Source organism: Strix aluco, chromosome 16, assembly GCF_031877795.1.
Source record: "Strix aluco isolate bStrAlu1 chromosome 16, bStrAlu1.hap1, whole genome shotgun sequence".
NCBI lineage: Eukaryota > Metazoa > Chordata > Aves > Strigiformes > Strigidae > Strix > Strix aluco.
Genome location: NC_133946.1, coordinates 16,058,176 through 16,073,129, shown reverse-complemented (window position 1 = coordinate 16,073,129; position 14,954 = coordinate 16,058,176). Strand labels below are relative to the sequence as shown.

Genomic DNA, 14,954 nt, shown 5'->3' with positions numbered 1-14,954 from the left:
TGTTTGTTTTTTTTTTTTTCCCCCCGCTCTGTTTATTTTTCTGGCTCTCCTGCCCAAGAGAGTTGTTCTTGTGTAGACCTACTGAGAGCCATCTGGTGTGGCTGCTGGGAAGCCAGCGCTGCACACCTAAACAAGGCTGTCACACTGTTCACATTTGTCACAGTGCTGGACCTGCACCTGTGAGAGACAGTCTGCAGATACAGCTTTGTTACCTTTTTTTAAAATGTGTGTTAGGTCATAAACTGCTGGATACTTCAGTGCATTATTTCTCGGAGAAAAGACTTTCTCCAAACTTGGGGAAAAAAGGAGTGTTCAAGTGGCTATAAGAAGGCATTTGAAAATGTAAGGTCTACAGTCTGTTTGGACCTGCTGGGGGCTAGCATTCAGGCCTGCCAGTCACTATCTCAAGGACAGTTTTTTTCAACGTACTATACATCCTCCTGCTTCTGAAGAGAAGAAACTTCTATACTGCATAAGCCTGAAGGCATGGCTTTTTATTCATCCCTTTTCCAGCTAAGGGCAATACTTCAAGGTGAGATGCAGTAGCGCTTTATTTCCCCTGGATCAGTGTCAAACTTTTCAGCTGAGTTTTAGAGCTGACCTGCCTGATCTTTAAATAATCTTTTCCTTCTTCTGGCAATGTAGCAGCACATTTTCCCCCACTCCCCCGAGGCAGATTCTGCTACCAGAGTTGCTGAAATGAATAGAAGACTTAGTGGTCAGTAGTGGCATTCTGCACCTCTTTCTCAAAGCATAAGCTCTGTTACATGTAGAAGAATCCCCATATGTTTCTTTCCTGTCTTTCTGTCTTTGTAAGGCACTTGGAGCCTGACATTACTGGATGGAGATGTGTGAAGAATTGAAGACCAGCACATTGCCAATCATAGCAAGGCAAACTGCATGATCCTGGGAGAGCAGAAGGAATGCACCAGTGGTTTTAGATGACTATACAAAATTTTTTTGTTAACCAAGTGTGCAGTAAGCCCAACTGCATCTTCCCATCCGGAAGCTGCAAAGAATCCGTTGTTCACACTGCTGCTCTTGTCTCATTGTCATGCTAAAATCAGAAAGCACTATGCACCTGCCTTCTGACCTGAGTCATGTCCCAGTGGGCAGGGTTTTCAGATGATCTTTGCAGGTGAACTGTCTTGGAATAGCAGCATAGTTCAAAGCCTATCTTAAGAGCTGACAAAAGAAAGAGGGGTGAAATCCCCGTGGTTAAATAGAAGCAAGCAGCAGTGCTTAGGTCTCTAATGGACAGAGTAGAATAAAAGGGATAAGGAAAGAACCAGCAGGTATTCCTATGCGTAGTATAACTCTTCACAGTAAATCTCCTATATAGAATCCTTTGATATTTGTTTGCAGACAACACAGCTCTATAGTACTCTTGACTGGAGACCTGAAATGCAGCAGGAGTTTGAGTCAAGTCCAGTGCTGATGTAGAGAGGTGCGCTTAACTCAGTGGAGCTCTACAACATCCAGTGGAGTTGTCTGCCATGTTGTAAAGCCATATAATCGCTCCATTTCTGGTGGCTGTCATAAACTAATAATGAAAAAGGTATATATCTGAGATTAATTTAAGGTAGTGATGATAGTGATAATCTATTAGAGGCTAGGTATGTGTGTTAAGGCAAGCTTTGCTTGAAAGTCTTGCGATAATTGTGAGGTTTTTTAATATATCTTGAAATCTTGTTTTTAAAAAATATTGAAAATCTGAAACTTCAGGTTTTAATACCAAAGTGAAGTAGCAAGATTGCAGCTCTATGTTGTTTATTAGAAAAAAAAATCTTGTTTTTAAGCTAGCTTCACAGTACTGTTATAGCTTCAGCTGAGTTTCTAAAATGTATTTGGATAACAATATTCTAGCTGTCATTTGACAAACATCCAGTTTTACATTCAGCTATGCAGAGTATGCTTGATTAGGCATATTGATTTGAGAAATAAGGTAAAGCTGAAAGTGATTAAGTGTAACAGAAGCAAATGTTTTTAAGGAATTTAACATTCACTTATGAGCAAGAATAAGCATACTGGCTTTGTCTTTCAGGGACAAGTGAATGAATTGGCTTATAACGTGGTCAATGAAATGGTGAGAGAAGTAAATGTTTGTTGTCAAGTCTTTTTTCATGTAATTGAAGAGCACAGAGAAATGAAGATAGCTTTAAAATGTGCAGCTATATTGCTGTGTGTGTCTTGTTGAAGTTTCAGTTCATGTGGTATGGTGTAGGTTATTAGTGGTTGCTCAGGCTGACATAATTTTTTTTTGTATTGGATTTGAGAAATCTTCTGGAATTGGGCCAGAGGGTTATGTGTTCCAGTAAATGACTAGAAGTGAAATTGTGTCTAAATGACTCTTTCTCTGATATCTAAGCCACTGGAATATGTGTTATCATAGTGACTGAAAAATTACTTAATCATTTCAGAGAGGTTTATTTTAGTTAATGTAACCCCCTTCTTCGTTCTAATACTGATTTGGTCTCTGATCTATTGGATTTAATAAGTATTTGAAGTTTGAATTTCCCATGACCTATGTCATGTTAATATGTCTTTAATGCTTGGAAAGCATAATTTATTCTTGTGAAGGTTTGCAGAGTAATAGCACATAGCTCCTTAGAGAAGAGTGAACTTTAACAGCAACATATTTTAATGTTGCTATAGTTGCTGTGTATGAAGGCAGCATAGCATTTTTTGTTCTAGCTTTCTGTTTGGTTGCCCAAATTTATTAAAGTAATTTACCTCTCAGGAGAGAAACTTCTGCGTTTGCCTTCTGCTCTGAATTAGCTTTGTTTTGAAACAGTGACCAAAACTAACCCATCCATCCTTAAATTGTAGGAGACTTTTATTCTACCCTTGAGTAGTATTGATGATGTTGGAAACATAAGATGGGTTGTTCTGAGTAAATACAGAAAAGGGAATCTTACCTCAAAAAAATCGGAGTTCAAAGGTCCATTCACATGAGATGATTACAGTTTCTTTGAAGACCACATATTTGTTTTAAGAGCTGAAAGTTTTGTGTTTTTTTGAGGATGTGACTGAGTATGTTGTTTATAGTTAATTGAAAGTGATAGATGAAAATCTCACAATTAAGATCTTACTAGGCTTATTCAGCATGGAGAAGAGAAGGCTTCAGGGGTACATAGTAGCAGCCTGCCAGTACCTACAGGGAGGTTCATCAAGAAGATGGGGTTGGGCAGGAGGATGAGAAACAAAGGACACGAATTAAAATGTGAGGTTCAGACTTATTGTAAGGAAAACGTGTTTCACCAGAAGGACAATCAAGCGGTGGAACAGGCTGCTCGGGGAGGTTGTACCATTTCCATTCTTGCAGAATAGAAAAGACTCATCTGGGTAGAGCCCAAGCAATGTGGTTAGATCTCATAGCTGAGAGCAGGAGGTTGGACTAGAAACCTGCTGAGGTCCCATTGAACCTGAATTATCCTGTGATCCTAAGATCTTGTTTCTGTCCTCAAAACTGTTTCCACACATGCTCAAAATTCAAGATTATGGAGCTTCAGGCCAGTGCTGTAATATAAAAAGCTTATTTGTTAAAATACACTAGGCAAGGCTCAAATCAAGTTCAGTTTGCAGAAGCGATGCTTCTTACTAGGAAGGCAACCAGTGAGAGAAGGAAATTAAAGAAATCATGCTGTTTTTTCCTGTCAGCTATAATACACATTTTGGGTGTCGCAAAATGTATAGAAGCATTATGTAAGCAGTTCAGAGCTCTCAATGTCCCCCTCTGGATAAAAAAAGGTTCTTGTATTACTCTGATAGGGTAGAAGCTGGCATCTTCTTTCCAGTACTGACTTGTGGAGAGGAAGACTGTAACTGAAATAGCAACTTGGGAAAAACTGCTCATGGTTCAGTGGTTCTTTGTTTTTTTGTTTTAGCCCAGAAGCACTAAAATTAACTGTCCTCTCCTCTTTGTTCTTATTTTCTTTATATTCCAAAGTTTGCAAAGTAGAAAATGTGTTGAGAAGCTACTTTGCAGTTTAACTGTCCATACATTGAACATCAAAGCCCTTGGACTGGATGCTTAAAATGATCATTTGATTTTCAGGGTTTGTTCTGCTGTTTCTCTAGTTATTGTGCCATTTTTCTAGCATAAATTACTCTCATATAAGATTAAGTCATAGTGGTTTATGCTGACAGTTTTGCTCTAAATTTATAAGAATAATTTTAATTCTATGCCCTTCTCACTGTCCTCTGGTTTCTTTTGAGTGCTAATAGACACACAGTCTGCGTGACAGATATGCTATTGAAATTAGTTCACTAGAAACAGAGCCTCTGCTCTTCAGAAAATTAAAAAACCTGATGTCTGCAACGTTGTGTTCTTTTGCAAGGGTAAACAGAAAACTGAAAGGAGACAAATTTGTTTAGAGGTGACACAGATGTGACTTTGTCATCATTAAAATGTTGGAGAAGACTGTCCTGATTCATGAGAATCTTTTTTATTTGAGTATTTCTTCTGAGTTACAGTATTAGTCATCTAGACTCATGTATGCTGTCTACAGTTCTTTTTAAGGATCTTTGCTTGTCTGAAGAAGTTCCCTTTATTTTTATTCTTTCTCAGAGAGTGATATATGTGAACCTTTAAACTAGCTAACTTTTTCACCTCAATTACTCCTGACATGTTAAGTCAGCTTGATCCACAAATAACTGTGCTAGAAATAAGGTTTTTGTTTTTCATTTATTTCTTTTCTACTTATGTCTGGACTTTCTACTTTGGGTTTGAGTTAAAGGCCTCACAATCAATTTTGTGGAATATAGCCTAAGATTTTACTTTTCTTTGAAATCTGCAAGACAGCTACAAGAAACCTTTTCCATTCTTTGTAAGAGCAGCAATGCTGCTGTTCTTATAAACCATGTTGCTTGTGGGTCTGGTTTTGGCATGATGAAATCAGTGGGGTTTGAAGAGCTGTGTATTTGCAAATCACCTAAAGCACCAGTCTTTTGCTACAAGCTGCCTTGGCTTTTCAAGGCTTAATGCATGGTGTAAGCTGATATTTACTTCTCTTGTAGTTTCCCCCTGCAGAAGAGGATAAGGAATGGAAGTGCACTTGATATTTTTCATGGCGGGTAAAGCAGTTCTGTGGGGTGCTTGGGTACCCTCTGCAAATGGTGGTATGAAAATCTGACTGCAGTAGGATTAGTGCTGTGTAAGGTTACAAAATAAAGGCCAAGGAGTCCAAGTCTGATAAATGACACAGATCATTGATATTGAGTAGGAGAATCTCATTTTCTTGGAGTTTTCAGACTGTAACAATTCAAAATAAGTTGTCTTTTAATTATGTTCTCCCAGTGGCTTGGGAGTCTACAATAGGATCTTCTTAGACTTGGCAATGCACAGATGCAAACAAAAATACTATTTCTTAGGGTCTTTACAGGCTAAGTATATAGAGATGCTTGCAGGCAACACTCAGGAAGGAAACAATACCATTGTCATTTAGCATGGTTTGCAGTTGACATGAAACGTGTGTTGCCAATATTTTTCCCCATTTGTAGGTATCGTAACAGTGGAAACACTTTAGGAGAGGGATTTTGATGCCTGAGTGTATATAGAAGGCTTTTAAAAAGAAAAAAGGTGGTTTTTTGGTTGAAACATGGGTGGGTAGGAGAAGGGACTAACTACTGTGTGTGTAGAGCAAGTGACAAAGTATTGAAGTGATTACCATCCTGTGGTTTTGACTAGGGAGACTGCTTTATTGAAGATTTTTCTGGGTGTGACATAGCGGGGTCAGCACCACTTCCAGGTGTGGAAAGTCCTATTTGTTGATTCCTTCTGTGCTGGTAGCACAGATGCTGGTGTTGCGTGCTCTGAAGCCAGTTAGAAATCTGAACAGCTCTAAGTACTAAAGTGTTGACATCCTACACGTGTAGCTGGAACGGTGCCTTATCAATTTAGTTGAAGGTGGTGAAAGGGTGCTGCAGGGGAGCGAGATTGTTTGAAAAAGTTAGAGATTGTTAAAAGGCAAAGACAGTGTAAAAGAACTTCTTATGAATGCAGCCTGCCATTGGACCTGTAATTTGCCATGATACCTATTAATTGGAATTTCTGTATAATAGCAATACACAAGTTTGGGGCAAGTGAGAGTGCAAAATTGCTATCTTTTCATACATAAAATCTAGCACTACAAAGGATGTCTCATGCAGGTTTGCAAACTTTCCAAAATTGTCTGTAGCTGTTGAGCTCCAGGGGGTTAATGCAGTTAGTAGTATCATTGTGTGTGTAAGAACTGTGAGATGGGCGAAGGAAAAACATGGTTTTGGCATGATGAGATCACTGTAAAAAGTACATAAGAAATTGCACTAGTTACTTAAAAACTTTAAAACCAGTAAGTATTCATGTAGAGACGGTAAATCTTGGTGGCTACCAACATGACCTGGTTTCACATTTTCACAGTATGCACATCTCTTTGTAATGCTGAATGAACTTTGCAGAGAGTTCTGGATATCTCTGCAGTATATGTCAGGTACCTTTGAAATACATAATATTGATAGGTTTGGCAGGATTTATAAACTTTTCTGGGTGCTGACAAAACAGTCATTCTTTCCTGTTCCAAGGTGAAGTCCAAAAATAATCACCTCAATTTATGATAAATAGCCTGTGCATTAGATGTTGTCAAGGGCTCTTGAGTTAAACATGCTTGAAATTTTTAGATCAGGCTGGTTTTGAGATACGACGTGCCAAAATAGAGTTGGAAAATTTTGATGATGGTATTGCATTTTTCTCATTCTTTCAGTCACAGAACTGAACAGACCTGTATTCTCTTATCCTCCTGGCCCCTCTTTGAACCTACTGCCTGACAAGTATTAGGTATAGAAGGGGGGAAAAAAAATTGTTGGAAGAACTGTTTTGTATCCTGTCCCCCTAAATGCTTGCATGTCTGAGTTAATTTTCCTCGTGTTGTAACAGTAGTACTGCAGCTCTGTAGGAGCATGCTGTGGCTGCGAGCCTCTCTGGCAGCTTGCTTTCACACTTGCAGCTTGGCTTGTTTAATGCACACAAAATTCTGCTGAAAATGATGTGGACACAAGGGTGTAGGCACTTTTGTTGCTGCTGTTCCAGAAAAGGAGCCACAAGCTAGGAAAAGTACAAGTTTTCCAGTGACAGCTTTATTAGATGCTGTGGCTATAAAAAAACCCCCGAACTTCTCCAGAGGGATGTCTTTAGAAACCTTGCAGAACTTTTCTGTGGGGTTGCATGCTGGGTATCTTTTTTGTCAGGGAATACTGGGTAGCAAACTTTCACTCTTATGGTTTGATTGTCAGTGAGTCCTGCTCGCCTTTGTATATGGCTGACAGGGTAATAAAATTAGACAGTTTCACCACACTGTCCTCAACCAGACACTGAGAAATGAAACTGAAATGAAGCTCTAAGACTAAGGCACCTTCACTTCTCAGTAGGTGATTTTTGCACCCAAAGACAGCGTTCAGAATGCTGACACCCCTGATCAGGGATCGCTCTATGGCATTGCACAAATACGCTACGAGTCTGTTCCTGGAGGGCAGCAAATTTGTTCTGTTATAGGAAGGTGAGTTTATAGCACTGCAGTTTTGAAATCAGAAGTATGCTGTAAGTGTGGGAGTCAACTTGAAGGCAGAGCATCAGGTCCTTCCTCAGTAGTTATAAACTCATCCACTGCGTGAACTGAAAAGGCGTTATTTGAATAGGCAGATTCTGGTTTGGAAAACTAACATGGATACTGAGTAGTTTTGTGGTTTGTGTTGCATCACTTGTCAAGTGGCATTGGTTATACAAGTAACATTCTAGTGTCTGCTGTCCCTAGAAGGAAGAAAATTGGAGTTTAAGGTGTGTGTGAGCTTTCCTGTCTCACTGCCAGGTCTCCTCACTTCCTAAAGAGAGGATGACTCAGCAAGCTACAAAAGCCCTTATTAGGGACTTGGATTTTTGGGCTGTGTTCTTCTGAAGATACTGTCACTTGTCCTCTGAAGTTTGAAACTAGTGCACACTGCTCAGATCACTAGCTAAACTGTCTTGGTGACATCCTCAGCTGTGCTACAGTCTCCTTTGACTTGTTTGAGAGAGCCGGAGCAGTTCAGAGCAGCCCAGAAAGCCCTGGTTCCGACTGCAGGCTGGAGGGGACTCATGAGGTGCAAACAGTGGCTTCTGAGGGACCCCTGACAGCCCCAGGGTCTGGGCTACAGCATCGGGAAGGCCTCTGGCATGCAAAGCTCAGGGGACTGTAAGGCTACTCTGGGGTATGTCTACATGTGCGGTGATCCTAGGAAAAGGATGGGGAGAAGTGGCATAAATCAGTGCTGAGGTCCCTGCTGCCAGCGTGAGGGTTGTGCTGATGTTGAAGCTAGCCCACGGGGAGCTGGGGCTCTGCAAGGCTCCGAGGGCCCCTGAGCTCCAGTATAGAGCTGTACTAATGCAGCACAGGTTTCCAGGCTGGGTTTGGCTGGGGTGTGATCTCAGTGTGTGGGCAGGGGAGCGTGGGTCAGTCTGCACCTCTCTCTGCAGGCCTGCTCCCTGGCTGCGGCTAGCACCCAAACTGGTTGGTTTAACAACAGCCTGGCTATTCTGCACTATGCAGTCACCTCTGTGACTGCAGTGCAGATATTTGCAGGGTTATGCTCTGGGGTTTGGCCTCTGCATCCAGAATTTGGAGGGTGCAGAAGTTGAATAAAGTTGTGCTTGGGCTGCAGTTTTCGTTCTGCGCCTCTGAGAGCGCCAAATAAAATCTCTTCTCCTTGAATCCACAAAAAGCAACAGAGAACCAAAACTGGATGAGAAACAGAACAACCTAATGCATTCTGAGAAAGCAGATATTAAGACAACTGTTAGAAATAGTGTTTTATGTCTCTAAACTATTTATAGTGTAGTCATGATGTCTCCAAAGAGAGCAATACTATATCACCAACATTTGATAGTGGTGCTCTGAATAGAGAACAGAATGCAAGACAGTACAGATGGCTGACAGACTGCAGCAAATTCCAGCTAATGAAGAAATGCAGTATGTTTGTTTACATGCAAGTTGAAACAGTTGGCTGTTAAAATTGGTTTTAAATCCAGCTCTGAGCTGTGTAAACATAGATCACCCTTATGCAACTAATAATAATAAAATACATTTTCCTAATTTTTAAAAAAATGTTTCCCTTTCAACAGTCTTGCTGCAGTTTGATAACTTGGCTGTTCTGTATTCAGTGATCTTCAGTCCATGTGCAAATTAATGCTGCAAGAAAGAAAACCAGCTTAGTGAATTTATGTATAGCCTCAAATTGTGAATGTATATCCATGAGGAGTCAGTTTTATGGTTAGGTTCTGGAAGGAGGTGATTTGGGTAAATTTTGCAATGACCCAGACATACAATTCAAACAGAGGAAGCAATGAAGGCATTCTCCTGAACGACTTCATTCAGTGGATCAGGTTATAATTTTGCTAGCAGTTTACATTGTGAATGATTGAGGGGGAAAAAAAAAGGCTGATTCCTGAATTTTAACAGTGAATCATAGTAGTTGTCCCCCTGCCTCCCTTAAAAAGTGGCATTTTTGAGCCAGCAAATCTGTTGTTATTTCATATTATCACAGTGATGCTGTACAATAAGAATACTGCAGTCTCTTGTGTACCAGGGAGAGACAGACACAGAAAGAATAAAATGAGGAATTATTAGTATGTGCTTTTCTGTAATATATATCCAAAGTGCATGATTTGCTTGTCAGAGTATTTCTGAGAATAAGTTCATTTTACTAGGGCAGCATTCATGTCATTTACTATCATGTTTAGAAGTATTACCTGTATTATAGAGAGCTGTTAAAATTCTGGAGCATGTTTCAGGAAGATGTTTCAAAAGTAACTTACTTGCTTCTCATTTTCCTTGCTGATGAGTGTTTAGAATGCATTTGCTGGTAAGCATTATCTGAAAATGCAAATGTAGCTTGCTTTTCAGCAGCAGGCAAGCAGTTCTGCAGTTGACTACAGTGGGGTTGATACCTGGAGTTACTTGTTGATGGGGAGAAAGCAGTAAATAGGATGGGTTGATATTTTTGTTCTTTACCATAACATTTAATGTCTTAAAATGCGGATAATGTACTGCATTAGCCAAAGCATTGTATGACTGCAGAAGGTGAGAGAAGTCACTTTGTGTGGCTGACTTTAAGGAGTATGTACGTGCTTGTCTGTGCAAATGGCAATCCTCGCATGTGGGCTATGTATAGAGAGACCAAAAAGTCTTCTCTGATGTATACACACATACATGCATATAGTTTATGCTGATGAGGTGGGTTTTTCACTTCACAGATTGTAGTGTGATGGACAGTTGCTGATTCATGCAGAAAAACAACCCTCCTGCCAAGAACTGGAAATCTGCCATGATGCTAAATGATCTGAGATCCCACTCCCATGGGCATGTGTGGATTTGCAAATCAACCAAGAGTCAGCCTACTAAACACAGTAACATTGAAAGTAACCATTGAAACCAATGTTTCTTTCTGTGGTTTTTCTCTGACTACATACTCTGGTACTAAGAAGCAATTTAATGATTGCATCTTAGATTATATCCCCTAACGTGCTTTCTTGATTTGCCAGGTATCTATTAGTTATGTAGTCTTCAGTGTAAACCAGAACCTGTTCTACTTTTATAGCCAGAATTTTTTTAACAGATGTTCAAGCAATAACAATTCAGATTAGAGCCTTGGATTCCTAGAGAGCTTTTGTTTGATTAAAAAACAAAACCAAACCCAACAATAACAAGTGCTTTTGCAAAGGAAATACATCATAGCAGGATTAGTGTTTGGATGCTAATATTGAGAATTTCCAAGTTCACATAGAAAAAGCAAACAGAAATCTCTGTAGTCTCTTGAAAGGATATAAACTTTTATGGACCCTAAAAACAGACTTTGTAGGTTATTCTGTAACTGTCTATTGAGGGTTTCTGGTATGTGCCTGTGAAACGCCTGTCACTGGAGTGGGCTGATCCAGTATAGTAATTCATTTGCTCTTCCTAAACTCCCAGGCCTCACCATGTATTCTCTACTTGAATTGAGTAGAGATGAGATTAGAGAAGTGACTTATGAAGGTCCACATTTAGTTTTGTGGTCCATGGCTCAGTAAGCTAAAATCAAATGAGATGTAAAATTTAGTCCTAGGGAAAAACTGTCAAGAGGATCTCTGCTTTGCCAGACTCTTTGCCCTGGGACTGCCCTGAGGGTGATCCTATCATGTCTTTAATAAATAACAAGGCAGCAAAATAATCTCTTTGTTTTGTTGTTGAGGCTTCTCCATAAGTAGCAACAAAGCAGCTACATACTGCTAAATACCTTTGTTTGCTATGGTAGATGTGTCACTAACAACTGCCCTAACTGTGTCCTGGAGAGTCCTGTTTGATTTCTGTCTGCTTGTCTTGGGTTTAAATGTTAAATACTTGGTGTGAGTGAAGAATATGCTATCTGGCCCAAGGCTGAGGATTCTAGACCAAGAGGTAGGCTGTTTGTTGTTAGTGATGACGTAGGCCACTGGTGGGTAAAAGGTGAAGTCTACAGTAGATCTACAATGTTGAGTTTCTTTTGTGTCTGCACAGCTGCTAGTCTAAGGGTGCTGCTTTATGTAAACTATGCTTCTTGCAGGGTTCCATAGTCATAAAAATGCAAGTCTGGATTGCATCTTCCATCTGAAGATGAGAGGTCTTCCTTGGGTCAAGGTAATGAGTGATGAAATATAATTACCTTGTACATTATTATAATGACTCATATATTTATAGGTGTCTGTGGTATGAAATTTGGATGAATTGCACATTCTGATGGAAGTTTAATTTTGTTTTCTCTTACAGTTGGCTGGTATTGCTCCACTTAATGGATAATCAGACTACTTGTTGCAGAGATTTTACATAAGCACTTTGGGGTCTGGTTTTGGGAATCTTTAGTTGATTCAGTAAATTAGTGTGATTATGATAGTGCAAGTGCAAAAAACTGTCAGTTTGTGCAGCATGTGCCAAGCTACAAGAATTTTTTAGTAGTGGTTCTTGCTCCCCAGCAAAACTGGCCGTATTGAACATGAATAAACTCCTGCAAAGGATCCAATTTGTGATTGTCCGTAGTGTACACTGGGACTGCTTTGTGAATAATTGTTCCTTGTGCTCCCTCCCTTACACAATATCTTCTATAGATGATCCACACCTATAAGGCATTCATTGCCCCAAAGTGTCTGTCTCTTAGGAACCACTTGATATTGCCATACTTAATTTTCTGCTGCTGCATTTCTTTTATTTACCATCAGTGCTAAACATAAGTTTCTGCTGTTTTTAGAATGTTTCAAATCCAGTTTTTCTAATCCTAAGATGAGTAATTTAAAATGTTTTGGTGTAATGATTCTGAATAACTCAAAACTTGTTTTTGATGAGGACCTGAGTTCTGCAAGTACAAAAATACTCCACTGAATAGAAACAGTGTCTTGCTAAAGAGTTGGTAGGACCTTTACATATTTCATATCTCAGTGTCTTCTACATGCAAAATATTAGCAACAGACTTCATGTGCATATGGTGCACCTGCACTGGCTATATTCACCACAGAATTCTACAGTTAAGTGCCCAGAAAGGAAGTATAGATTCTTAGTATGGTGAGTTGCTACCATATAACCTATGGGCTTGGCAGTTGGATTTTTTAACTGAGGCACAGGTTATTGGCCATTTGTTACAGTATTTCCCTATAAAGGAAGGGAGTTGACTGGGTTTTTTTGCAGATAAATGGAATATGATCAACCTCCAAGTACTTGGTCTTGGAGATATCCACATATTAGATCTTAACTTTGGAGCCAGAACAGTCCTAGCTGTTTTGGTATAATGGTTAATGTCCCAAAACAAATTTTACCCTCACACATGTATATGCAAGTAAACTCTGAAGTTAACTGCAGGTGGCTCTGTCCGAGGGAGGTATTTGGTTCTAGTGAATGTACGAAGATAATTTTAATAGCTGTAGTGAGATTAAGTTTGCAGTTTCAATGGACATTAAGGTGTGGAGCCCTTCTCTAGTGAGAAATAAATGACAGTGGGAGGAATTGTGGCAGGTTTTTAGTGGCACAAGTTGTAAGATTGATTAGGTAATCCAGAAAAAAGGTACCAGCTCTAATAGCTTTTTCCTTTTGCAGCCCTTGAGTAGTAAAGATCTTTTGGATTTACTTTACGCCTAACAGATTTAGTAGATTTAAAATAAAAAGACATCTTTTAAATCTCTTGAACACTTTGTTGTTGTTACATTTGACGTAAGTTTATGAAAATGACTTCAGTTTAATTAGGCTCCGTTGATACAGTACTTTTCCACTGAATTTACTAGGAGCTTGCGAATGTGTTGTAACGAACTGCACTGCAGGCTGCAGTATCTGATTGTCATGCCAGGAGCATCACTAGCGTAGAGCTAAATAGAGATTGGTGAGGAAAGTGGGTCAGGAAACAGGCCTACTGTACCTGCAGAGACTGCAGAGAGCAGTAGCAACGGAGCAGAGTGTCCACAGCATGGCACTGTCTCACAAAACATAGAAGAGGAGGCTGCCTGAGGATGTGGTTAGGATAGTGGGCATGTCTGGGAGCTAAAGATGCTGCTGCTTTGATTCTCCCTTCTCTCCCCCACTCTACACACTTGTTTTGCTGGGTGATTTTAGCAGTGCCCAGTGCCCATTTTACTTTTTCTTTCTCTGAACGTAAATGTCCACAAAAACATTCTTTCACCTTCAGAGGTCAAAACCATTCTGTCCTCTAAGATAGACTGCTAGAGACATGCTTGCTGTTCTGTGTGAGACGGTGTTAAATGTTGCTAAGGAGTGTTTCATACACTTTTCAGATGTAGGACAGAAAAAGTCATGTAGTATGCTGTTCTGTAGACCTCGGCATTAGTTGTTTAGAAAGGCTTTTCTGAGCATATCTTGCTTCACTTGCAAATCTAGTCTTGCTGGAGGTGACATTCAGAATAAAATTACAGTATAAACAGAAAAGGAGCAATAAAAAATGAAGCATCTCTAAGCAACCAGTGGGACCTGCCAAAATTACCCAAAAAGTGGAAACTACATAGATTGAATGATGAACACAGAACAAAGGGAGGAAGAAAAAATCCCAAAAGAGCAGTTATAAGAATTTTTGCTCAAATGTAAGAGGGAATGGTGAAAGGAACCAAAAAAGACAATTTTAAAGTTCTTCTGTCTCCTGTGCTGTTTGCGTTTGTCTCTGTGGAGCTTAGTTACTGTGCCTTAAAATAGTCCATTTTATAAGTCTTTTGGTATACTGTATGTTCATCTGTGTCCTGATCATAAGAGGAGATTTGAACTGGGGGACAGAAATTGAATGGAAAAACCAAATGTGTATTTTATCCTTAGCCATAACTGTTTTGATTATATTCAGTTTATGTGGGAAGGAATACCTTTCATTTTGTTTTATTCTTGAGATTTACTTGAGGTTTGAGATCTAAGAGTAGGAAGGAAAGCCAGAAAAGTAGTTGTCTGTTTTTCAGCTGGGAAAGGTCCATACTAAAAGGGAATTTTTCAGGAATCTTTTTGAGTATGAATCCATTATTAGTACAGAAAAAGGAAGAGGATTGGATTCAGAGGCCTTCAGACTTCAGGTGTCAAAGCCTTCAAGGTTCTTATTTTCTCAGCTTCCATTGAAGTTTCCACTGTGTTGAAGGGTGTAAATCCAAAGACTTGTTGACTTAAGTTTAAGGATTGCTATTGATTAGGTTAAAATAAAATAATGGAGGAGAAAGAAGGCAGTTTATGACTTGCCACCCTGTCTGTCTTAAGCTTGGGTCTCTGAGACATGGTGAAAGAGGGAGATGGGACACTTGCAGCCATTCTGTGCTAAGAAAAGCAGAGCAACGCAGAGGGCATGATCATATATCTTCCATTTACTTTCATTAATCTTGGCTTGAGTTGTTAAGCAGAAGTAATACATCCACATTGGTACAGCATGAAGACAGGGCAAGTGACTGTTCTGCCAGTAACTTTTTCTCA

General features: G+C 39.6%; 1 protein-coding gene across 2 annotated transcripts in view; it reads left to right on the top strand.

The window, feature by feature from the left end:
• SERGEF (secretion regulating guanine nucleotide exchange factor) overlaps window positions 1–14,954 on the top strand; it is a 156,898-nt gene that overhangs the window by 50,916 nt on the left and 91,028 nt on the right. Inside the window, exons 10-11 of one of the 2 annotated variants that reach the window (XM_074841682.1) lie at window positions 11,587–11,660; window positions 11,790–12,034. The exons of the other annotated variant lie outside the window; for it this stretch is intronic. Coding sequence (XP_074697783.1) covers window positions 11,587–11,634 — 48 coding nt within the window. The 3' untranslated portion in view covers window positions 11,635–11,660; window positions 11,790–12,034. Of the gene's footprint in view, window positions 1–11,586; window positions 11,661–11,789; window positions 12,035–14,954 lie in introns of those variants that run through there. 2 annotated transcript variants of the gene reach the window in all.